At 42.0% G+C, this 24,448-nt stretch overlaps 2 protein-coding genes across 2 annotated transcripts; one reads left to right on the top strand and one right to left on the bottom strand.

Annotated features, from left to right (window-relative positions):
- Positions 1-406: 406 nt before the first annotated feature.
- PCYOX1 (prenylcysteine oxidase 1) lies at positions 407-14,455 on the top strand. Its single transcript, XM_069582918.1, has 6 exons — positions 407-711; positions 1,825-2,031; positions 3,061-3,235; positions 9,904-10,115; positions 10,466-10,618; positions 11,051-14,455. The coding sequence occupies exons 1-6, from the start codon at positions 591-593 to the stop codon at positions 11,707-11,709; spliced, it is 1,527 nt and encodes a 508-aa protein (XP_069439019.1). The 5' UTR covers positions 407-590; the 3' UTR covers positions 11,710-14,455.
- On the bottom strand, positions 14,373-22,478 carry SNRPG (small nuclear ribonucleoprotein polypeptide G). Its single transcript, XM_069582938.2, has 4 exons — positions 22,338-22,478; positions 19,580-19,602; positions 18,771-18,895; positions 14,373-15,164 (listed from the first exon to the last, which is right to left on the bottom strand). Exons 1-4 carry the CDS (start codon positions 22,367-22,369, stop codon positions 15,114-15,116), a joined length of 231 nt encoding a protein of 76 aa, XP_069439039.1. The 5' UTR covers positions 22,370-22,478; the 3' UTR covers positions 14,373-15,113.
- Positions 22,479-24,448: the final 1,970 nt, after the last annotated feature.

Genomic DNA, 24,448 nt, shown 5'->3' with positions numbered 1-24,448 from the left:
CCTGGAGAAGGGAATGGCAACGAACTCCAGTATTCTTGCCTGCAGAATCCCATGGACAGAGGAGCCTGGCAGGCTACAGCCCATGCAGTCGCAGAGTCGGACATGACTGAGCGACCGTCATTGTCACTGTTAGTATCATTTACGCATCCATCCCATATCCAGCAATTCCGAACCTAGTAATCACTCAGTCAGGTATTTCTTGCACCACTGCTCTGTTTTTGGCAGCGATTAGCTGTGCCCATTGTTTGAGCGAGAGCGATTGTACGGACAGAAGAGGGCACAGCTGAAGAAATTAAAAGCTGGGGTGAGCCTCCTCTGGGGCCTTTGGTATCTCCCTGAAGCAGGGTGAGTTTCGGGGGATGGGGCAGGGCCGGCTTGGAGTACCCAGACCATCCGGTTGGGAACTCCAGGAGGGAAGTGTGGCCCTGGGGTGTCAGGGGCCTGCGCTGAGGAGTCGGGGTAGGGTGGGAGCGGACCTGGGCGGGGCTTGGAGGGGTGAGGCCAGCCAGGGGGCGGGGCGGACGGAGAGCGCAGACTCAAATGCGGGTGGCAGCCTGGCGCTCCAGTGCGACCGCAGCGCTTGGAGAGCCATGGAACCCGCAGCTCCTGGGCTCGCATGCTCGACTCTGCGGCTGTGGCTGGGGCTGTTGCTGCTGTGCAGCTGGTGGTACCCTGGGAGCGCCGAGCCGCGGGCCCCGCCGGAGAAGATCGGTAGGCGAGGAAGAGGCGGCGCGCTGCGGAGGTGGCGAGAGTGCGCCCCGCGCCGGGAGTGCGCCCCGCGCCGGGAGGTCACTACCAGCTGCTGCAGGCCGGGCGCCCGCTGGGTCGCGGGGAACCAGCCCGCTGCGAATGTGGTGCTCTTCCCGGTTCGCGCCTCCGAACCGCTTTCAGTGCCCCAGGGAACGCCCTTTCTCTGGCGTGGAGACATGCCCACTTGAGAAATGGGCAGTGGAGGTGGGGGCGACCCAGATCAGTCCGTAGGCGGGCGCCCGGTGTCCCTGCAGCCCCTGTCTCTGGGGCCTGGGGCCCCAAGGAAGCAAAGGCCCCTCCCACGGCCTTCCCTTGCTACACTTGTTCGGAGGCCGGTCCTCTGGCTGCTCAGGGAGCGGCTGGCCAGTTCCGCTCTGCAGATGAGAGGCACACGCCGGCACAGCACACCTAGCAGCGCAAACAGGCTGACCTCGTGTGCTTCCGGTGATGGGCTGCTGGGGTACCTCTCCGCCGTCTGCTTTGTTGAAGTCGGCCGGCTTGCAGAGGCCTCCGGCTTGCACAAGTACTTTACCTAGGACAACTACCCAGCGGAAACAATCACTCTTTTAGTTTGATTCGTTTTGGTAGTTTGCTCCCTGTTTATTTTGTTTTGCCTCTTTTTGTTGTTGTTTATTTTTATTCCTTTTTAACCCATTTTCTTTGGGATCATTAAGCTATTAACGGGACAGAACAAATTAGGCAAAAATGGCGGCCACTTTATTTAAAATGCGTGCTGTAAAGGCCCCACCTCCTCTGTTCCCTTGCATTGGGCACAAAGGAGAGTGTGCGGGCCACTTGGTGCCTCCGCAACGAACTGTGAGAGGCTTGGGGCATCTGGCTGGGGGAAAAAAAATGTAACAGTCTTCTTCTACTGTTGTCTGGGGGCAGTGTCTGTCCAGATTTAGAGTTCCTTCTGTCTTCACTGCAACTGTCCCTTGCCTCCACCTCCCCATGCTTCCCTAAATTGTCGATAACTGCTTTAGGTAATGTCGGTTGTTGATTTACGGCCTTTATAAAACAAACATGCGAAGCTGGTAAGAGAAAAAACCCTGTTCCTTTTTATCCCCACCATAGCGGTTATCGGAGCTGGAATTGGTGGCACTTCAGCAGCCTATTATCTGCGGCAGAAATTTGGGAAAGATGTGAAGATTGACGTGTTCGAAAAAGGAAAGGTGGGAGGCCGTCTGGCCACCTTCAATGTGCAGGGGCAAGAATTTGAGTCAGGAGGTTCTGTCATCCATCCTTTAAATCTGCACATGAAGCGTTTTGTCAAGGATCTGGGTATGTAATTTGGTCTGAGAGCAAAGCAGACTTCAAAGTGCATGGATATTGTTATCAGATAGGGAACTTAAACTTTTCTGCCTTATTAATTGTCTTTTACAGTGAAGCTGGTTAAACTGCTTTCCTCACTTTCCTACGAGCAAATTGGCACTGCCTTAGGAGCTGCTCTGCTGTAATGGGACACTACAGTATATCTTCAGTTATCTGGAATTACAGCCATGGGGCGTGGGTTGGGGATGGTTGCTGCTGTTGATTCTTATATATTCTGGATTTGTGTTAAAGAATCAAAGAGTGGTTTGAGTTAGCAAAACCTAGCATGCTCATTTTACAGCTGTGGAAATGAGGCCCAGAGAGTTGAGGTGTCTGACTTAAGGTCACTCAGCTGTAGGGGCAAACATGTGCCTGGAACTTGGGACATCTGACCAGCAGAGGCATTGGACAGGTTGTGGGGGAAGCCTGGGGGGCCTCTGCAGGCCCTCCTCTGGGAATATTGTGTAATTTTGGCCTCCTTCCAGTTAGGAGAAGTATTGAGTTACACAGAATAGGACTTGCACAGGAATGGAAATCCTATTTTCCTTAGCTGCTTTCCACATTTCCTGTGGATGCTTCCAGGGCCTCTTCGCTCCACAAGGGCAAGTGTGTGCCAGGAGCAATTTATGCTGCAAAAGTCATGTCTGACATTTCTGATTTTAAGATGAATTCAGCTGTCCTTTGGCTTTTTCTTTTGCCTTTTTTAGTCTTTTGAGACTAAATATAGCCAGTTTCTAATTTTGATATAGCTGCATGATCATCCAACCTATCTTTAAGGAAATCTGCTTTTGGACAGTGTGATGAACTGAACTGAACTGAACTGATGTCTAGAATATCACACACTGTTCTAAAGATAGAGCTCTGTTAACATGTTTCCTGAGAACTGGGGGAAGCCCAGATTCACTCATTTTAGAGTGTCCCCCATAGCTTCAGATTACCTTCCCTCATTTGATCAGTACAGAAACCATTGACTTAGTTACCCTTTCTTTGTTTTTGCAGGTCTCTCTGCTGTTCAGAGCCCTAGTGGCCTAGTGGGGGTGTATAATGGAGAGACTCTGGTATATGAGGAGAGCAGCTGGTTTATAATTAACATGATTAAACTAATTTGGCACTATGGATTTCAGTCCCTCCGAATGCACATGTGGGTAGAGGATATATTAGACAAGTTTATGAGGTAATTTTTTCTCTTCCATTTAACCTAAGACCTTTTATTAAATAATCTGTAGGAATTACAGTTTTTTGGAACAGTTCTCTACCTAACCACAAAGCCTATTTTATTTGTAAGGTCGTTAGGAAAAATGTTTTGTATATGATATGCAGGGCTTTTATCCACTTGGAACGTGAAAGGGTCATTTATTTTTGGTTCTGAAAACATATTTTGCAAATACTTATTTAATGGTGTCAGACACTTTTAAATACTCTACACATACTAACTCCTTGATGTCTTCCAACAGCTCTCTGAGGTGGGTACTGTTACTAGCTGCTTTTTGTAGGTTACTGGAAGGTGGAGGCATGGAGAGGCTTTAGGCATGCAAGTCCACCTGCCTAGTAACTGGTGGAGCTGGAGTTCTGACCCAGGCAGTCTGGCTCCAGAGTCTTCCCTCTTAATCTCTGAACTGTTTTAGTGTTGTATGTAGATGGATGAGGTGATACGTACAAGAGCTTGTGGAAAACTTAAATGAGCTTTATTTAACTGTGACATGATGTTTCAGTGAGCCAGCAGCCTGAAATAGCATATCAGTTCTGTGCCCCAAGAATTTAAATTAAGGTATTACATTCCCACACTGTCCTGCATAGTGAGAATATAGGTGCCTCTTTTCCTTCTCTTTTTTTTTTGTATTTTCAAAAAGTTCTTTTGGTAAGTAAGCAAAATAACATAAAATAGCCAGTCTAGAGCCTTCCCTGGTGGACTAGTGGTTAAGACTCCACACTTCCAATGCGGGGGGCGCACATTTGATCCCTGGTTGGGGAACTAGGATGCCACATGCTATACGGCTCAGCCAAGAGAATATTAAAAGGAAAACCATTCTGACTTGGAAAACTATAGCTTATTAAAAAAAAATATTTTATTTTGTATTGGGGTATAGCCGTTTAACAATGTTGTGATAGTTTCAGGTAGACAGCGAAGGGACTCAACTGTACATATACAAGTATGATATAAACTTTTTTTTTTTAAGGTTGTTGGCATGTGCTAACTTTTATGCTGGTTTACAGTTTTAGATCTCGGAGAAATTCAGCTTGTAAGAGTTGAATAAGATAAATATATATTCTAGTTTTTGTAACTTGTAGTAGTTGGAGATTTCTTTCTTTTTAAGCATCATTCTGAGGTTAATTCCCTGAACATCTTTCCAGTTACTGGAAAGGTCAGCTATAGTGCAGGTTGTTCTAAAGTAGTCATTCATTCGTTTATTCATTCACCAAATATTGAGTGCTTAGTATGTGCCAGGCAGTAGTCTCAGTCTTGAAGAGGTAGAACCTAGAACATACCCCTGCCCTTAAAGAATATATATACTAGCAGAGAGACAAGCAGTTCACTAGGAAAACGTATAGAGTTTGTGTAGAGCTAGTCACTTTTTAGAGAAAGGTGGCATGTCGCTGCATCCTCAACAGGAAAGGCAAGTTCACATCGCCTGAGATACAGCCTCGCCTGCGTGAATCAGTTTTCTTGACATGTAGAGAATTGCCCTTTGAGAAATTAAGAAATCACTTTTGAAGTGAATTTAGTGTACTACAGAACTGTGAAAAAGGCCCGAGGAGGGGATACATAGATTATCTATTTTTTTAAAATGTGAAGGGTGGGATAAGGGGGTGGGAGGGAGGTTCAAAAGGGATGGGATATATGTATATATACTTACAGCTGATTCATGTTGTTGTACAGCAGAAACCAACACAACATTGTAAACCAGTTATCCTCTGAATTTAAAAAAAATTACTTAATTGAAGTATAGTGATTTACAATGTTGTGTTAATTTCTGCTGTACAGCGAAATGATTTATTAATACATATATACATTCTTTTCTAATATTCTTTTCCATTATGACTTATCACAAGATTTTGCATATAGTGGGGTTTCCTGGTGGCTTAGATAGTAAAGAATCTATCTTCCTGGGTGGAAGGAAATGACAACCTCTAGTATTCTTGCCTGGAGAATCCCATGGGCAGAGGAGCCTGGCAGGCTACAGTCCATGGGGTCACAAAGAGTCAGACACAGCTGTGACTAAGCACATACACATACATTGCATATAGTTCCCTGAATATTATACTATTTTTGATTTATAAAACAATCCAAAGCATGGAATTACGCCCTCTCCCACTGCCCTGCCATGTATCTTTGATACTTGATTATAGAGTGCTGTTATGTTGTTTAAAGGGCCACACATTTCTGTTCCTTTCTATAGGAACATGCAGATCTTATTTTGATAATTTTATCATATCCATCATACCCTGTTGGACAAAGGGCAAGTATTGAGCCATCATGTGCCAGTTGCTAAATAGTGAAATACTGCTGGTCTTACGAAACAGCTTCTGCCTGCATGTTTTCTCTTCCCCAGGAATCTTTTTCCTTGCCCTCAGCAGGGAGTCTCGACTCAGTTCCAGGGATGTAATCAGTCTGCTTTCTGTTTAATGCTGTTGTTGTTGTTCAGTCACTAAGTCATTTCCGACTATTTGCAACACCATGAACTGCTGCATGCTGGGCTTCCCTGTCCTTCACTATTACCCAGAGTTTGCTCAGACTCATGTCTGTTGAGTCAGTGATGCCACTGAACCATCGCATCCTCTGTCACCCCTTTTCCTCTCGCCCTCAATCCAGTTGTTAAATGCTTGTAGTAGCACCTGTGTCACAAAAACCAGGATTAGGAGCCACAGAGGTTGCCAAAGAGGAGTCAGGAACCGTGACTTCCCTTACATTTCCCTTACATCTCATTTTAAATTTTATCTACTGTTTTCAACTCCACGGTTTATTTTTATTTTCTATTATTTATTTCTCTTTATTAGCAGTCTATGTTTGTTCTAATCTACATTTCTTTGTTTGTGGCCAAGATGTGTGGCATGCAGGATCTTAGTTCCACAACCAGGGATCGAACCTGTGTCCCCTACGTTGGGAACCCAGAGTATTAACCACTGGACCACCAGGGAAGTCCCTATCTATGTTGTTTTCATACGTGCTTTACTTCTTTAGATATGGCTTCTTTTACTTCTTTGAGCATATTTATAGTTGCTGATTTAAAGTCTTTGTCTGGCAGGTCCAATGTCTGGGTTTTCTTAGGGAGGATTTCTGTTGATTTTTGTTGTAAACTGGATGTTTAAAATAATATTGAATAGTAACTCTGGACATCAGAAATCCGTGCACCCCGGGGTTTGTTACTGTTGCTGCTTGTTTGTTAGTGATTCTGGAACTAATTCTGTGAAGTCAGTATTCTTTGTCATGTTTGACTACTCAAGTGTATGTGTGTGAGGATTGCTTGCAGTGCTCTGGCAGGTGATTTATAGTTCTAGCCTTTACTTCTGGCTTGCTCAAAGCCTCAAGGTCAGCCGAAGGTGACAGACGAGGGCCTTCTCAGGTCTCTCCTGGGCATGTGACAGTCTTGTACATGGGCATGGCCTTCTAAGTCCCTGGAAACGAATTGGAGTTTTTCATTCTCCAGTATTTCTTCTTAAAATCTTCTGATAAGCCTCTTGTTAGTCCCACTTGGTATCACAAACTCAGGCAACAAAAGTTTTTGACAGATGTGCTCAGTGTATAGAGTGAGGTAAAAAAAGACAAGCCCTAATCTGAAAAGAAAAGGTTTCCCACTGGTAAAGAATCCTCCTGCCAATGCAGGAGACACAGTTTCGCTCCCTGGTTCAGAAAGATTCCCTGGAGAAAGAGATGGCAACCCATTCCAGTATTCTTGCTGGAATACAGGAGAGCCTGATGGGTTATAGTCCATAGGGTCTCAAAGAGTTGGACACGACTGAGCATGCACACATAAACAGTCTAAAAAATACAGCAAACTAGTGGCTATAACAGAAAAGAAGCAGACTCACACATACAGAGAGCAAATACAGAGAACAAACTAGTGGTTACCAGTGGTGAGAGGGGAAGGACAATGTTGGGGTGGGGGCATAGAAAGTATAAAGTATTGGGTGTAAGATAGGCTGCAGGATGCATTGTGCAACATGGGGAATGTAGCCAATATTTTGTAATTGTACGTGGAATTGTCCAGTTGCTCAGTCATGTCCAACTCTTTGCAACCCATGGACTGCAGCACGCTAGGCTTCCCCATCCTTCACTGTCTCCAGGAGTTTGCTCAAACTCATGTCCATTGAGTCAATAATGCCACCCAGCCATCTCATCCTCTGTCGTCTGCTTCTCCTCCTGCCTTCAGTCTTTCCCAGCATCAGGGTCTTTTCCACTGAGTCAGCTCTTCACATCAGGTGGCCAAAGTATTTGAGCTTCAGCATCAATCCTTCCAAAGAATACTCCGGCTTGATTTCCTTTTTCTAGACTGGTTGGATCTCCTTGAAGTCCAAAGGACTCTCAGGAGTCTTCTCCAGCACCACAGTTCGAAAGCATCAGTTCTTTGGCGCTCCGTCTTCTTTATGGTCCAACCCTCCCATCCGTACGTGACTACCAGAAAAACCTTAGATTTGACTCTGTGGACCTTTGTTGGCAAAGTGGTGTCTTTGCTTTTTAATATGCTAAGTTTGTCATAGCTTTTCTTCCAAGGAGAGAGCATGTTGTAGTTTTATGGCTGCAGTCACCATCTGCAGTGATTTTGCAGCCCAGAATAATAGTCTGTCACTGTTTCCATTGTTTCCCCATCAATTTGCCATGTGATGGCACTGGATGCCATGATCTTAGTTTTTTGAATGTTTTAGGCCAGCTTTTTCACTCTCTCTTTCACCTTCCTCTAGAGGCTCTTTAGTTCCTCTTCACTTTCTGCCATTAAGGTGGTATCTTCTGCATATCTGAGGTCACTGATATTTCTCCTGGCAGTCTTGATTCCAGCTTTAACTTCATCCAGCCCAGCATTTCACATGATGTACTGTGTATATAAGTTAAATAAACAGGGTGACAGTTACAGCTTTGATGAACTCCTTTCCCAATTTTGTAAATGGACTATATCCTTTAAAATTTTTAATCAAAAAAGAACAAGTCACGATAAGGCAAATAGTGGCGCTTCTCTGACAATGGGAATTTGGGGATGCTCTAAACGTGTCTTATTGCCTCTGTGGCTGCCAGCTTGCTGGTTTCACAGGTATTGTGGTTGCAAGGCTGCTGATTTTGAAGGCAGCCTTGTTGCTAGCAAGATGGGAATGAGCTTAGGGACAGTTCAAATACCACAAGGCTCATTTGTTCTTACAGTCAGCCATCTAAATATTCCTGGGATTTTAGCAAGTGTTTGGTTTATTTCCAGAGTTCCAAAAAAGTTGATGTTGACAGTGTTTGCCAGTGTTCTCATTGCTTTTATGTAGGGGCAGATTTTTGTAAGGTCCTTACTCCATTTTGGAAGTCCTTCATCCCACCTCCACTACTTTTTTCTGTCTGTGCCTCCTCCTGCTCTCCTGGATCTCTCTGCTTCTCTGCCAGCTCCAAGTGTTTCCAATCTTTTGGTTTACTTTTCTCCTTGATAAAAGAACCTGTCTGCCAGTACAGGAGATGTAAGAGACACGGGTTCGATCCCTGGGCCAGGAAGATCCCCTGGAGTAGGGCACAGCAACCCACTCCATTACTCTTGCCTGGAGAATCCCACCAACAGAGGAGCCTGAAAGATTACAGGCCATAGGATCCCAAAGAGTCATATACAACTGAAGCAGTTTAGCACAAACTGTTATGTAAGTTGCTTGTGTTTATTTTATTGCCTGTTGTCCCATCTAAAACAAAAGCTCTGTTATGGCAGCAGTTTTTCTTTCTGTGTTGTATTGACCTCTGTATCCTCAGCATCTAGAACAGTGTCTGGCTCAAACTGATGCTCCATATGCTAACACAAACAAATATAAAAAAATTATATAAAAAGAAACTAGAGGCAGATAAATTAGTTATTCATGTTAGTAGTTTGAATATAAATGGAGAAGGCAATGGCAACCCACTGCAGTACTCTTGCCTGGCAAATCCCATGGACGGAGGAGCCTCATAGGCTGCAGTCCATGGGGTCGCTAGGAATTGGGCACGACTGAGCGATTTCACTTTCATGCATTGGAGAAGGAAATGGCAACCCGCTCCAGTGTTCTTGCCTGGAGAATCCCAGGGACTGGGGAGCCTGGTGGGCTGCCGTCTATGGGGTCGCACAGAGTCTACACGACCGAAGCGACTTAGTAGCAGCAGCAGTTTGAATATAAGATCTTCACTTAAGATCAGGGAGATGAGAAATAACAGGAGAGATGTTAGGAAGATTGATAAGCTTCCCTTCTTAAATGGGTGAAGGAGAAAGGAGAAATGAAATGTTTAAATTTAAAACTAAATGAACTGAGGATGATGTGTAGAATGTTAGGAGTAACCCATTGTTTTGGTTGGAATTGGGGGCAGGAGGAGAGGATCAAGCCTAGTGGAAAGGTAAAGTTTAATTTTAGACATGTCTAAGTGTGCTGGAAGATGAATGAGAACAAGACATACCCACTTTTTTGAAAGGTGATGCCAGTGACCATATTCATGCAGAAGAGTGAATTCAAAGGATAGTGGACTTCCTCCAGAGGAGATAGAGGGAAAGGGAGGCCAGGAGCCTCTGGGATACCTGGGGAAGACGCATCTCACAGGATTGGTATGGACTCGTCCGAAGGAAACAGGATGCTCTTTTCCTTCTTTGTATGTACCCTCTCCACTATCTGGTGTTTAATGGCCATTTCTCTTCTATTCAAAAGGATCTACCGCTACCAGTCTCATGACTATGCCTTCAGTAGCGTAGAAAAGTTACTGCATTCCCTAGGAGGGGACGACTATCTTGGATTATTTAACCGGTCACTTCTTGAAACCTTGCAGAAAGCAGGCTTCTCTGAGAAGTTCCTTGATGAAATTATTACTCCTGTCATGAGGGTAAATTATGGCCAAACCACAAACATCAATGGCTTTGTAGGTAAGTCAGGGCTTGGAATAGTTAACAGACATTAGTTGACAGTGTGGTTTACCTGATGCTTTGGTGGCTCCTTACTTTAGGCCATGATTTGGAGATGACTACCTTCCTTTGTGAAACCTCAGACACAATGAAAATGTTGGCAAAATTGTGCATGTGTAGATGAGCATTTTTATGAGAACAGAGTCTTTGGATTTTATTAGTTGAATGGTCCTCACCTGGGGGAAACTTTGCTCTGAGGGTCATTTGGCAATGTCTAGAGTTGGAGCCAGATGCAGCTACTCGGGAGGGGAGAGTGGGTAGAGGGCCCCTTACAGAGTCAGAATTAACACGTTTTGTCCCGCCGCCGACAGGGGCAGTGTCAATGTCCGGTACTGATCCTGGCCTTTGGGCAGTAAAAGGTGGCAATAAACTTGTTTGCTCAAGGCTCCTTCAGGCTTCCAGAAGCAATCTTGTATCAGGTTTAGTAATGTCCATAGAGGAGAAAACAAGGACCAAGCAGACAGGTAAGCTTGAAGTCCTATTTTATTGTTCCTAATTTCCCCTGCAGAAAATAATTGCTCAGGGAGAAAAACCTGTTTCTCCATCTCTCACTCAGTTCCAAATGAAATTTTAAATTGGAGGTTAGGTGTTGTGTGTCATGTGGAAATAGATACACATGTGCTCAAGCACAGTGGCATGACTTTTTGGATTTAAAAAAGAATTTCATCCTCAAAAGTAAACATTTCATATTTTGTACCTGTTGACAGGTTTTATTTCCATTCCAAGTAGAAAACTGGCCTCAGTGTAATACAAATGCAGGGGTCAGTTATCTTAAGGGATAAAACTTGTTTAAGTCCTTAGAATTATGGAGAAACTATTAAGGTATAGAATTATTTTTAGAAGGTATAACATATAGTATGGTAGAAACACTTAAAAAAAATGCTTATTTCCTCTAGGAAATCCCTCAAAGGTGTATGAAGTGGTCTACCAAACTGGATCTGAGACTCATTCAGACTTCTATGACATCGTCCTGGTGGCCACTCCATTGAATCGGAAAATGTCCAATATAAATTTTCTCAACTTTGATCCTCCAATTGAGGAATTCCATCAACACTACGAACCTTTAGTGACAACTTTAATTAAAGGGGAGTTGAATTCCACTGTCTTTAGCTCTAGAGCCTTAAATGAGTTTCATCTTGGTACAGTCTTAACCACTGATAATCCAGATTTATTCATTAACAGCATTGGGCTTGTGTCCCCTGTAGAAGAAGACAGTAATCCTCAGCCAAAAGCAGATATAGCACGTGTCTGGAAGATCTTTTCTGCAGCACCACTTACTAAAGAACAAATTTTAAAGCTCTTTGTGTCCTACGATTATGCTGTGAAGCAGTCATGGCTTGCATACCCTCATTATACGCCTCCAGAGAAATGCCCCTCCATCATACTCCATGATCGACTTTATTACCTCAACGGCATAGAGTTTGCAGCAAGTGCCATGGAAATGAGTGCCATTGCAGGCTACAATGCTGCTCTCCTCGCCTATCACCGCTGGAATGGGAACACACACATGATTGACCAAGAGGACTTATATGAGAGACTTAAAACGGAACTATGAAATACCACTCTCTCCTTTATCCCCCTCCTGGTTCCAAATGGAATATCACTGGCAAAAAAAAAAAGAACATAGTCTGAACAGAGATGATTTTGAATCAGATATTTCACCATTATCATTTAACAAAATAATCCCAGTGAGTCATGAGAAACGCAAGGTTCTAATTAAGCATGAAGGTAAAGCTATCGCATCTTCAAAAGTCAACTCTTGAATATCCCTCAGCAGCATTTCCCAAACTTGTCTGATCATAAGAATCACCTGGAGTTTGTTAGACATATGAATTCTCTTAGCTCCTCTGGAGGTTCTGATTTAATAGGTCTGGGATGGGCCCTGGATTTTGAACAAAACTTTAAAGCATTTTAAGCTGAGCCCTTCAGGAAGACTTACCTTTTAGTTCAGGACTAGTTCATCTGCGTTTCACAGTTGGATGTGATCTTCATTCAGGTAAAATTTACCATGGGAACTGGTATCTTATGCCTGGCTCTAGTAACTTACATTTTGCAAAGGACATATGCCCATGCTTGAAGCCTTGACTTTCAGAATGTTCTTTTGATTGCTTCTGTCTCTATTTCATTAGGGGTGAAGTTCAGGAGTCTTAGCGTAGTATAAGGATGTCACACAAAAATCTCAAGTAAAATGAAAAGCAAGTATAGGCTATTGATTTAAGAAATTTCTTAAATTTGTCTTCTATTATCAAACCGTCACCTGAGGAGCTTTGAAAAATGGTGATAAAGCCCCACAACAGAGATTAGTTTAATGGACTGAGGATAGGACCTCAGCTTTTTGTAGCTTCTTAGAGTTCCTAATGTACAACTGCCTCCCTGGTGGCTCAGAGGTTAAAGCATCTGCCTGCACTGCGGGAGACCTGGGTTTGATCCCGGGGTCGGGAAGATCCCCTGGAGAAGGACATGGCAACCCACTCCAGTATTCTTGCCTGGAGAATCCCATGGACGGAGGAGCCTGGTGGGCTATAGTCCACAGGGCCGCAAAGAGTCGGACAACTGGGGTTTAGAGTCACTGATGGGGGGGTTTATGATGTTTTCAAAGGGTTTTTAGTGCCTTAAAGTCCCGAGAAACCCAGTCCATTATCAAAGCAAATCCACGTTGCAAAGGATTTCTCTCAGTGAGAACTCTAGTAGTCTTGGTAGTAGGAAGCATCGACAGTCTCACAGCAGAGGCGACTTAGATGACTCTAGAGCCTCTGGCACTAGAATATATTCAGTGACCCCACACTTAATGAGATCCAGTTTGTGTTCAAACTGTTAAATGCTTCTGAAGGTACTGTAGCATTTTGATTGAGAAATAGGTTGTTGAAACCTTGTTTTGAGGTGGTGTTTCAGCTATACATTGCAATCACCTGTAGGACTGCTTCCTGAATGATTCCAGGATGTAGCCAAGAGACCCGATTCTCCACCTGTACAAAGATCATGAGTGTTCTTATAGTCACTGGAAAGGACAAAACAAGTAAAAACTTGTGAATTCTAAAAGTAACTGAACTGCAACCAAGTTAACATATATTGTCTTTTTAAAAAAGTCCTCCTCCGGATTATAGCAGTTGCTCCTTTTAGCAAAAAGAACATTGATTCTTAGAGTGATTTATTCTCTACAATTGTGAATATGTTGATAAAACTGCCAAGATATTTGATGTAGAGGCAGGAATTAAATTTATAGTTTGTCAGAGTTAGCTTTTTACTATTTTTATTCTTAAGTATGTTAAGAGGCATTCCTTTTTTCCTTTTGTGGTTTTAAAGACAGTACATAGAGTATAGCACTGTTGTGTATATGCTAAAAGTGGGTGAATTCTAGTGGAATAATCTCTAACATCTGTAGACTTGTTTTGCAATGGCAAATATTTTTAGAACACCAGTTTTAAATACTGCTGTTATATCAAACCCCAACTCTGATTGTTTTCCAGTGAGGCATCTGAAGTTGTTAAAGAGCAAAAAGGTTATCCATATAGTAAGCATATTAATTTTAATGCAACTAACAGAATTCAAGATTTAATTGGAAGAAGGCCCTGTCAGGGCCCACTATCCCAGGAGGCTACTCAAGTGAAATTTTTACAGAAGAGACTGGAAAAGATTATGCAAGTCCTGCTCCAGTGTTACTGGAAGGCTTGTTAAAACATGGCTGGCCTCACCCCTAGAATGTTGCATTAGGTGTGGGGTAGCATACGAAAGATTGCATTTCTGTTATGGTCCTACGTGATGCTGCCGGTTAGGAGCCACACTTAGAAATTCTACCAGTTCTAAAATTCAACTTTATGTGGTTGCAATGTTAGGGAAGGTTTAAAGGGGAGAATGGAAAAATAAAAATGTATGGCCTTCACATCAACTCTAGTTTGATCCTTCTAGCTATATTTTTTCTGTAAACATTTCCTATAAATAGGGAATACCATTTTGCATACTTGTTTGTAAGTACCTCACATACTGTGTATACCCCACTCTCTAGTTTTAAAGTGATTCATGATTTGTAGGCTTTCTATTAGATCACAAAAATAAATTTAAGCATTTGTTTCATAGATTTTTTAAAAGTTAGGTTTATGATCCATGTCTGTGATATTCTCTTACTGGAGTTTGCACCGTAAAATTTACAAACTAGGTGAGTATATTATGGGCAGCATTATCACCATCTTCTACCCCACAAAGAACCACAATGCACTGGAATGTTTTCCTCTGGAATTGTATTTCTATTCTTGTATTCAAAATTTTTTCCCACTTATGTTCAAAATAAAACAATGACATCATTATTTTTGTGTTTTACTTCTGTTGTACTATATGGTTGACCCTTAAAACACTGGGGGGGTTATGGATGCTGACCGTCTGAGCAGTCAGCTCTCTGCATATGCAGTTCCTCTGTTCCGTTTGGAATCCGTGGATTCAACCATGGATGGTGTAGTATTGTAGTATTTTTACTACTGGAAAAAACCAGTATATAAGTGGACCTGCACAGTTTAACCCATGTTGTTTGAGTGAAACTGTACTTGGAATGTAGATGTATGTGAAAAAGTCAGAGTCTGTCCAAGTTATTGCAATAACTTTGAAAATTCCAGTTAATGTTTTAGAAGAAACCCATTCAGGTTTGCAGCTTCTTTAACTTTGTTCAGTAGTAAAAGATATGGGAAGAGGGCATCTTGCCAATGTTTCATATTTAATAAGATTTTTCTATTTTAATGCATTAAAAACCTGAACTAATCAGTCTCAACCAATAACAGGTCATGACAGAAAAAAATCAGAGTAAGAGCAGATATTCTAAGTTGAGAACAGCTAAGAAAGCATTTCTGGCTATTACAAAAGTTTATTTAACAAAAAAGTTAAGAAAATGTACACAACCCAATTTTTCTGGTAATAATATGTGGAGAGGGGACACATGGAAGCGTTGATTTCTCTGGTGAACACAGCCATTGTTCATACTCGTTCCAAGGCTTCTAACATGATGATACTATTTCCTCGTATTACCTAAGAAAAAATGAATTTGAAAAGAACACAATTCGTTCAATAGATGTATCGATGATGATTTAAAGAATTTTCATCAACTCATCAATGGTTTTATTAAATGTCAGTTTGTGAGGCTTTTTTTCCCCCTAGTCAATGTGTGTGAGTGCTCAGATGCTCAGTTGTGACCGACTCTCTGCGACCCTATGGATTATAACCCACCAGGTTCCTCTGTCCATTAGATTTTCCAGGCAAGAATACTGAAGCGAGTTGCCATTTTCTACTCCTGGGGATCTTCTATGAAATAAGGTAAGTCAGGATACTCATGAAGCATAGGTGAAATGGCTGGTAAAATGGGATAGAAAAGTCAAACTGGAATGGGACTGTGAAAATAAGGAGCCCTGTGGACTGTAGGCAATGCAACCACAAATCAGTTCAATAGAGCCAGACAAGTGAAAGGATAGGATGGAGGCATCCTGAGTGAGATTCCGGGCTTTGTTAGTAGCTCAGCTGGTAAAGAATCCACCTGCAATGCAGAAGACCCTGCTTCCTTCCATTCCTGGGTCAGGAAGATCTGCAGGAGAATGGATAAGCTACCCACTCCAGTATTCATGGACGTCCTTGGTGGCTCAGCTGGTAAATCCGCCTACAATGTGGGAGACCACCCCTGGGTTGGGAAGATCCCCTGGAGAAGGGAATGTCTACCCACTCCAGTATTCTGGCCTGGAGAATTCCATGGACTGTATAGTTCATGGGGTCACAAAGAGTCAGACACAACTGAGTGACTTTTGCTGAGTCAGATTCAAAGTGGAGCTATGCTGGGAGGCAGCTGGCATAAAAATAGCTATACCTTGTTCCTTTCTCCTCTCATTCTACTTGCTTTATTTATTACACACACTGTTATATACTGTCTTCCTCACTCTAGTGTCATTTCTGTGAGGGCAAGGACTTGCTTGGTGCACCTACTCAGTGCCTAAAGCAGTGGCAGGCTCAGGAAAGGCTCAATTAAGTAACCAGATGACCTGCATCTGATTACTGCAGGTGACAGGCTGGGAAGGACCATGACAGGTGGGAAAGTGTTGGGGAGCCTGGCAGAGACAAACAGCAATGATTATGGTGAGAAAGTGGCAAAGAATTATAGAGCTGCACTGAAAATGACAATGGAGACTGGAAGAAGCTACAGACTCTCACTCAACAAATTAGGAAAAGAAATGAAGACACCTGAACAACATGACTCCTAGTGTTCAAGAGTTTTAAACTGTTGGCTTATTTGCAACAGAAGATGAGCATGACTTCTCACCAATCAAAACTTAAAAACCAAGTAGCGTTCTTCCTAGTTCCTTCTGAACCTGTCCATTTGTGACACTTTCCCCAGAAGTGGTGGGCGGTGAAGAGAAGTTATTTCAGATAATTAAGATTTTCAGATCTATGGGCCTTTTCTTTTTGGCATCATTAAAATATAAAAATAAAACTGCCACTTTCCTCAACGTTTTCTAAAATGTATCACATACTTCTTTGCCTTCTCACATAAGACACAGGAATTAAGGCTCGTCGTGAACACCTCTGCTTCTCAGGGCTCTTCCTCTTTTCCCACTGTGTTGGATGCCCCATATTCCAGATCAAACTGGAACCATGGTCCAGAATTCCATACTGCTCCTTGGATTGGGCTTGAGTACTAAGTTTTGGCAAAGTGTTGCCCAGGCCTTTTCATGAAGGGGCGTAACTGCCTAATAAAGAATACAAACCTAAATTGGAGCTACAGACGCACAAAGCCAGTAAGAACTCCTGAAACACATAGCAACAAAAACTACACAATTTTTAGTATTTTCTTAGGGGAACCTTGGAGTGGAATCTTAAGGAAATAAGACAGAGGTGAGGCTACTGACTACTCTGGTTATATTTCAGTAGAGGCTAATTGAGACATCATTAGGTAATTATCCACCTGACAGATCCTGTATTAAGTAATTTCTTAAAAAAAAAATTTTTTTTTAAATTTATTTGGTTGCACCAGGTCTTAGTTGTGACTTTTGGGATCTAGCTCCCTGACCAGGGATTTAGCCTGGGCCCCACTCATTGGGAGCAGAGTCTGAGCCAGTGGATTGAAAAAATAGTAACTAGTTTCCCTCCTTTCCCTTAGAAAAACCATTCTTGCATTTTCTTTAGGCTGTTTTTTAATTAAAGAAAATTGATATATTATCCTTATTTCATGTTCAAAGTGTTAACTCAGCCATAAGAATTAGCACCTACATTTTAGTCACAGAACATGCATCAGAGATGGAAGAACAGACTGTCTATCACAGTAAGTTGGACCAGTTTCCACGTAAGGAAAATTAACCCTATCAAAATAAGGGGGAAAATTATAAGAATAACACCAATACTTTCACTAATAAAAATTCTGAAAAGTGCCACACATTCTCAAAAGTTATTTCCTCAAATTAGAACTTTAAATGTCAATTCCCTTTTTAATTCTTTTTTTGTGAATCTTTTGATATATGAACCAAAACCCTAATCTACCCTCTATCAGAATGAAGATTTCCTAATCTGTAAAAGGAAGGGCTAGAGGGAAATCTTGGGGTATTTTTAAAACTCTCTTTTATAAGAAAATGCTAATGATTTGCCAGACTTGTATTCATTTTCAACAGAATCTCAAGGGGACTGTACCTGACAAGAAGGTCCATCTACATGAAATGTGTGCAAGAGGCCAGGGAGACTCATATCTAGGGACTCCAAGTTGTTTTTCAAACCCTGTCTGATTTGCTTTTCAAAATGCAATAATGGAAATATACTTGAAACAAGCAATAACACAAGCCTTGGAAAGGGTAATTAACCTTCTGGGAATGCATAAACATTGAAGTTTGATAAGTAGTAATCCTCAGCACACATTAAAATTACACAAGATCTTGTAACAGCATACACAAACACAAATAGCACCCTTAGATATAGTTTCAATTGCTTTGAGGTGAACTCAGCATAATTTTTATTTGTTTGCTTAAAACAAAAACAAAAACTCTTCATTGAAGAATTAACTGTAAAAGCTCTGGATCAACAGTTAATCTTCGGCTTACATTAGAATCACCTGGGGAACTTGAAAACCCTCTATACTACTGCTCTAATGAAGGGGCTTCCCTGGTGGCTCAGATGGTAAAGCATCTGCCTGCAGTGCAGGAGACCTAGAGGTTCAATCCCTGGGTCAGGAAGATTCCCTGGAGAAGGAAATGGCAACCCACTCCAGTAATCCTGCCTGGAAAATCCCATGGATGGAGGAGACTGGCAGGCTACAGTCCGTGGGGTCGCAGAGTTGGACATGACTAAGTGACTTCACTATGGCTCTGATGAAGGAACAGTATGGGCCTCATTATAGAATAAAGCACAAAAATAATTCCAACAGCTATTTCAAGTCCAAGGACCTCAGTGGATTCTGTGTAAGATTCAGATCTAACCTACAGGTAACTGGGGTATTACCACAGTTGAATAACCTCCATAAGTTAAACTAAAAGGGGGTTGGAATATCTAATCTTGCCTATAATTTGCCTAACTTCAGTTTAATCCAAGGGCTGGATAGAAGGGATGCTAATGCTTAATCCAAAAGAAAAATTAAATCTCTAAGAGAGATCTTGTATTTGTACTTACCACCATTCCAATATTGTTCTGTTGCCCACTAGTTGCCATCTCCACACATTCATCTATCACAAGATTCATAAAGGGATCAAATCCCCGCAATATTCCTTGGACATGTCTGCCACCATTTAATTTCACTATGTAAAAGGAAAAAGGAATTTAATAAAGCTGACCATTAACTATCAACTAAACTTCATTAAAAATAAAGTGAGAGAAAACCCTGATATATCTTTACTATATGCCAAGCACTGGGCTAAACATTTTACATTTACCTCCACATTTAAGCTTCCAAGAATCCTATAAAGTAGAATCATCTTGACTTTTTATGAAGCAACTGAATTATTATATTTTTAAGTAACTGATTCAAGATTACACAGTTACTGTAGGGTAACACTGGAATTCAAACTGAAGGCTGCTTGTTTCTAAAGCCATGGTCTTAACCCCTACAAACTTCGAGTTCTGTGCAGGTCAGATTTTTATTCCTTATCTGTTCTTTGTTTAAAGGAAAAAACGTTAGGTTTTCAAATATAAAATATAAAATCCTGTAATTTTTATCAAAGTGAGAAGGCTTATATGAAATAAAAGTCTGAAATATTGTGAAACTTACTAAATATCAGAAATTAAGAAAATAAAGCTGTCTAGTTAGAATTCTGATAAACCTGCTTGCTTAATGGATGTGAATTAGAGATCTGTGTGCTTTGAATTTTTATAAAGTTTCTCAAAACATTAATAATAATAATAAAATATACAACCAAAGCAGATGTAAAAACTAATTTAATATTCAAAAAACACCCTGAAAATAAAAAACCAAAAAGACTTACATGATAACTTCTTGTCCATAAATCTGAAAAAGCAAAAGGGGTAAAGATTATATAACTAATTTTAGATATTGTCAATATAATCTGCTAAATTTATGTAACAGGAATAATGAAGTTTAAAAAATTAAAAGCTCTGCACTGCTGTAAAGGATGAGAATGATGGGCTACCTCAGCTAGTACTTATACTAACTGAGCAATGTAACTTGTGAAGGGGAAGATAATAAAGAATGGAATGAGTTTAGAACATATTAATGTACATTAAATTGAGTCTCTATATTGACGTGAACTACAGTAACATTCTTGTTGTTTAATACTGACCTAATTTTCAACAACAGGATTTACAGGCTTAACAGAAAAACAAAGATTCGGTTATATTTTTGGTTATTTCCAAAACCAAACAAAGTTGTGAAGAAACCAGAAGGTAATCAAACCATACCCAATCCAACAGGTATTTTATTCTGTATTTGAGACAATAAGTAGTGTTGTTTATTTAGTGTTAAACATCAATCTTAAGTGTTCAGGATATTCTTCAACACAGAAGTTCACTTTGGCAAAATACGTATTTTGAAGTTAAATAATTTGAATTAAACAATAAAATTCCATATCATCAGCATAGAATAATATGAATACATGTAGTCAAACCAGTTTTTACCTCTTCCAGTTACAGGCTAAAAAATGTGACTCTTCATTCAATTTTAATGTATATCATGGGAGAATTCAAAGATAAATCAGACAAGAATACTGGAGTGGGTTGCTATGCTCTCCTCCAGGGGATCTTTCCAACTCGGGTATCGAACTCAACTCTCTTATGTCTTCTGCACTGGCAGGCAGGTTCTTTACCACTAGCGCCACCTGGCAAGCCCATAAATTACATAACATATAAATTAATAATAATTACCACCATTTAATAGACGGGCAACTGAAGCTCAGAAAGTTTAAATGAAATTTTGTAAGTCACACAGCAGTGAAAAAGTCTGATAAAATCAAATGGTCAGTTTGGCTGGAGAACACAGTATTCAACTATTAATGTGTGTAGAATCTGGTGCCTGGATTTCAGATGGAGGGCCCTAAATGCTGGGTTAAGAAGTCTGCACTCTGCTATGTAGACAGCAGTTAAGTTACTGCAGCAGAATCAGCTGCGGGCAAGACAGCTGTGGCGTGTGTAAGTTAAATCATCATGCGATACATCTTAAACTTACACAGTGCTGTATGTCAATTATATCTCAAGAAAACTGGAAGGAAAAAAAACAGAGAGACTACTCTGTCATCCATTTTTAAGAGCACTAGGAAGAATCTGGTTGGGCCAGGGTATCTCCACCTCAGCATACTGACACTTGGGGCCGGATAATTCTGTTGTTGAGTGATGTCCAGTGCGCTGTAGAACATTTGGCAGCAACCCTGGCCTCTACCTACTAGATTCTGGCAGAACCAGACTCCCATTCCTGCAGTTAAGAACCACCGAGTCATACTAAACTAGGAGAAGGGTATACACTTATTAAAGATGGTATCTGTGAGAAATGTAAAGGAAGAAAAATGCTAACAACCATTGTGGAGGTCAACCTGACAGGATTTCACAACTCATAAAATCTAGATAAGCAGAGAAAGGTGTTAAAACCAGTTTCAGCCTCTGAAATTCTCAAATAATGTCTTAATCAAAAGGAAGTCTTCAAGTAGAGAATGGTCCTTTGTTAAATAATTTCACCAGTTCATGATGAATTCAGAAGACATTTTAAGATTTCACCAGCTCACTAACTGCAATCTTTCTTTTTCTTAATGTCAGGCAAATGGCTTCATAATTGTCTTAATTAACAGACTAAAATATACACGGAGATTTTGCACAAAATATGGCTTCAATACAAATGTGCATTTAAATACAAAATCATTAAATATGAACTTTCCCTTAAGTCTGACTTTATGGGGCAAGCATAAATTAACTGTACACAAGGCAGACCAGGTGGGCTGCCTCAGAAACTGACTCCTGGATCAATTTTCCACCCTTGCTGCTAGCCAACTAATAAATGCAGAATTCTGGCATTACATAGTACAAAGACGACAGAGAAGTTACTCAGGAAACATGGAACTTGCTAAGTTCAGCCAAGAGTGATTCAGGACGCTAAAACTTAAATTGGGTGTCATCTACAGTAGGAATAACCTACTTGGAGTCGATTTTACTGGGTTCAACCGCATTCCCCCACACACAACCTAAAACCTTCTCTAATTAGAAACATGAATATTCTCACACAGCTCTGTTAACAGAGTAGATATCACACGACAAATTTAACCTACGAACAAGAAATCAAGAAAAAGGAATATAATTTCTACGTTAAAGTTCAAAGAAACAGCTACAAATACTGTCTAAGATTAAGGTGGCTTTTGATTCCTCAGATACTATCAAACACCCATTTCCCTGGTTCCTTTATAGAATCACTCTCCAGCCACCTTATCGAACACATGCTGCTACTCAAGATGCTCAACAAAGTGTGGCATTCGAGACCTTCAAGTAACGAGGGAAAGGGTCCGGGAGACAGAGCTCGGGCACGGGAAGTCAGCAGATGGTGGCGCCTTGTTGGCTTTGGTATCCGTATCCACCCGGCCGAAATATTACTTTTGCGGGGGTCTCAGGCCCCGAAGCGCGCCACACTGGCCTGGATCTCGGCGTCCGCGGCCCAGAATACGCACGCCAGGCACACTCCTGGGGAACTAAGGAACTCGAGGCACACAAGGAAGCGGCCATTTGGGCGCGGGCCCCACGCATACTTACTTCTTCAACTCGGGAGGGTGAGCTTTGCTCATGATGTCTACTGTGAGAGATCAAAGAAGCCTCCAAACGGAATTCGAGTGGCCCTCACGCTCCAGCGGCAGGCCCGGGGCTTTGCGTCTGACGTCACTGATCCCGTTAACCAATCGATGGTCGGTCACTTTCCCGCTTTACCTCGCGATACTTAGGGAAAGCCTGCGTTTGTCGATCAGTCCCAAGCTTCCGGTTGTGTAGCTAGTGATTGGCTAGGACGGAGGACCTTCATAAATCCCCCTTCATTCCCTTCTGTGGGCTTTCCAGATGGCGCTGCTGCCTCTGCTGCTGCTAAGTCGCTTCAGTCGTGTCCGACTCTGTGCGACCTCATATACAGCAGTCCACCAGGCTCCTCCATCCCTGGGATTCTCCAGGCAAGAACACTGGAGTGTGTTGCCATTTCCTTCTCCAATGAAAGTGAAGTCGCTCAGTCCTGTCCGACTCTTCGCGACCCCATGGACTGCAGCCTACCAGGCTCCTCCATGGGATTTTCCAGGCAAGAGTACTGGAGTGGGTTGCCATTGCCTTCTCCGCCAGGTGGCGCTAGTGGTAAAGAATTTGCCTGCGCCTGTAGGAGACGAAAGAGACGCCGGTTCAATCCCTAGGTCGGGAAGATCCCCTGGAGAAAGGCATGGTAACCCACTCCAGTGTTCTTGCTTGGAGAAGCCCATGGACAGAGGAGCCTGGCGGGCTACAGTCCATACGACCGCAAAGAGTTCGACACGACTGAAGAGACTTAGCACTGCATCTTTCTTCTGTAAAATTGGCGAGCGCCTCTAGCTTCTGAAGGGTGCTAGTCAATCCCTTGTGTTTGTGAATTGCAACATTTCTCCTATTCATATGTACTAAATGAAAATAAGCTTTAAGAGGAGTGGGCCCTTAATATTTCTTTGGCCAGTGTGAGCCAATACCTCCATTATTGTCCTTCCCTGTGTTGTGCTTTACCAGCTGGGCCGCAAGGGAAGCCCAACAAACGTCCCTCTAGTCAAAGCTATGGTTTTTCCAGTAGTAACGTATGGATGTGAGATTGGACTATAAGGAAAGCTGAGCGCCGAAGAGTTGATGCTTTTGAACTGTGGTATTGGAGAAGACTCTTGAGAGTCCCTTGGACTGCAAGGAGCTCCAACCAGTCCATCCCAAAGGATATGAATCCTGAATATTCATTGGAAGGACTGATGGTGAAGCTGAAACTCCAATAATTTGGCTACCTGATGTGAAGAACTGACTCATTTGAAAAGACCCTGATTCTGGGCAAGATTGAAGGCAGGAGGAGAAGGGGATGACAGAGGATGAGATGGCTGGATGGCATCACCAACTCGATGGACATGACTTTGGGTGAACTCTGGGAGTTGGTGATGGATAGGGAGGCCTGGTGTGCAGCAGTCCATGGGGTTGCTAAGAGTCGGACACGACTGAGCGACTTCACTTTCACTTTCACGCATTGGAGAAGCAAATGGCAACCCACTCCAGTGTTCTTGCCTGGAGAATCCCAGGGTCGGGGGAGCCTGGTGGGCTACCGTCTATGGGGTCACACAGAGTCAGACACAACTGAAGCGACTTAGCAGCAGCAGCAGACCCTCTATATACAACATGAAGTACAGCAGGCAAATGAACTCTAATTTGAGGCACTGATTTTCAAGACGAGAGTGTAGTGTAACAATTGGTCTCCAACTTGTTCCTTGTTTAGTTACTAGAGATAGATACATCCACATTTATGAATCAAATACAATTGGGATTATAGAAGATTTAGGCCAAAATCAAAAAGCATTGGTGGTTTTCAGTAGGGGATGGTTCTACAAGATTCATTTCTAATGTTCAGAAATAACTCTATTTAAATACAAATAATAATAAAGACTTAAACTCATCATATATTTTGTGTTCTCTTGGTACTCAAAATCCTAGTCCTTGCATTTTCTCTAGAGGGGTCATAACTGTATGTCTTTTCTACTTCTCGCTGTTAGTGTTTAAGTAAAATTGCTCTTGTAGCATTTCTACACTTCCTGTCTATGCTTTGTTCCTTCATATTTAACAGTATAAAGCTGTGTATCTTTAATAAATAAAATTAATATTCATAGTCCCTG

The sequence above is a fragment of the Ovis canadensis genome, chromosome 3 (assembly GCF_042477335.2).
Source record: "Ovis canadensis isolate MfBH-ARS-UI-01 breed Bighorn chromosome 3, ARS-UI_OviCan_v2, whole genome shotgun sequence".
NCBI lineage: Eukaryota > Metazoa > Chordata > Mammalia > Artiodactyla > Bovidae > Ovis > Ovis canadensis.
This window is presented reverse-complemented; position numbering and strand designations above follow the sequence as displayed.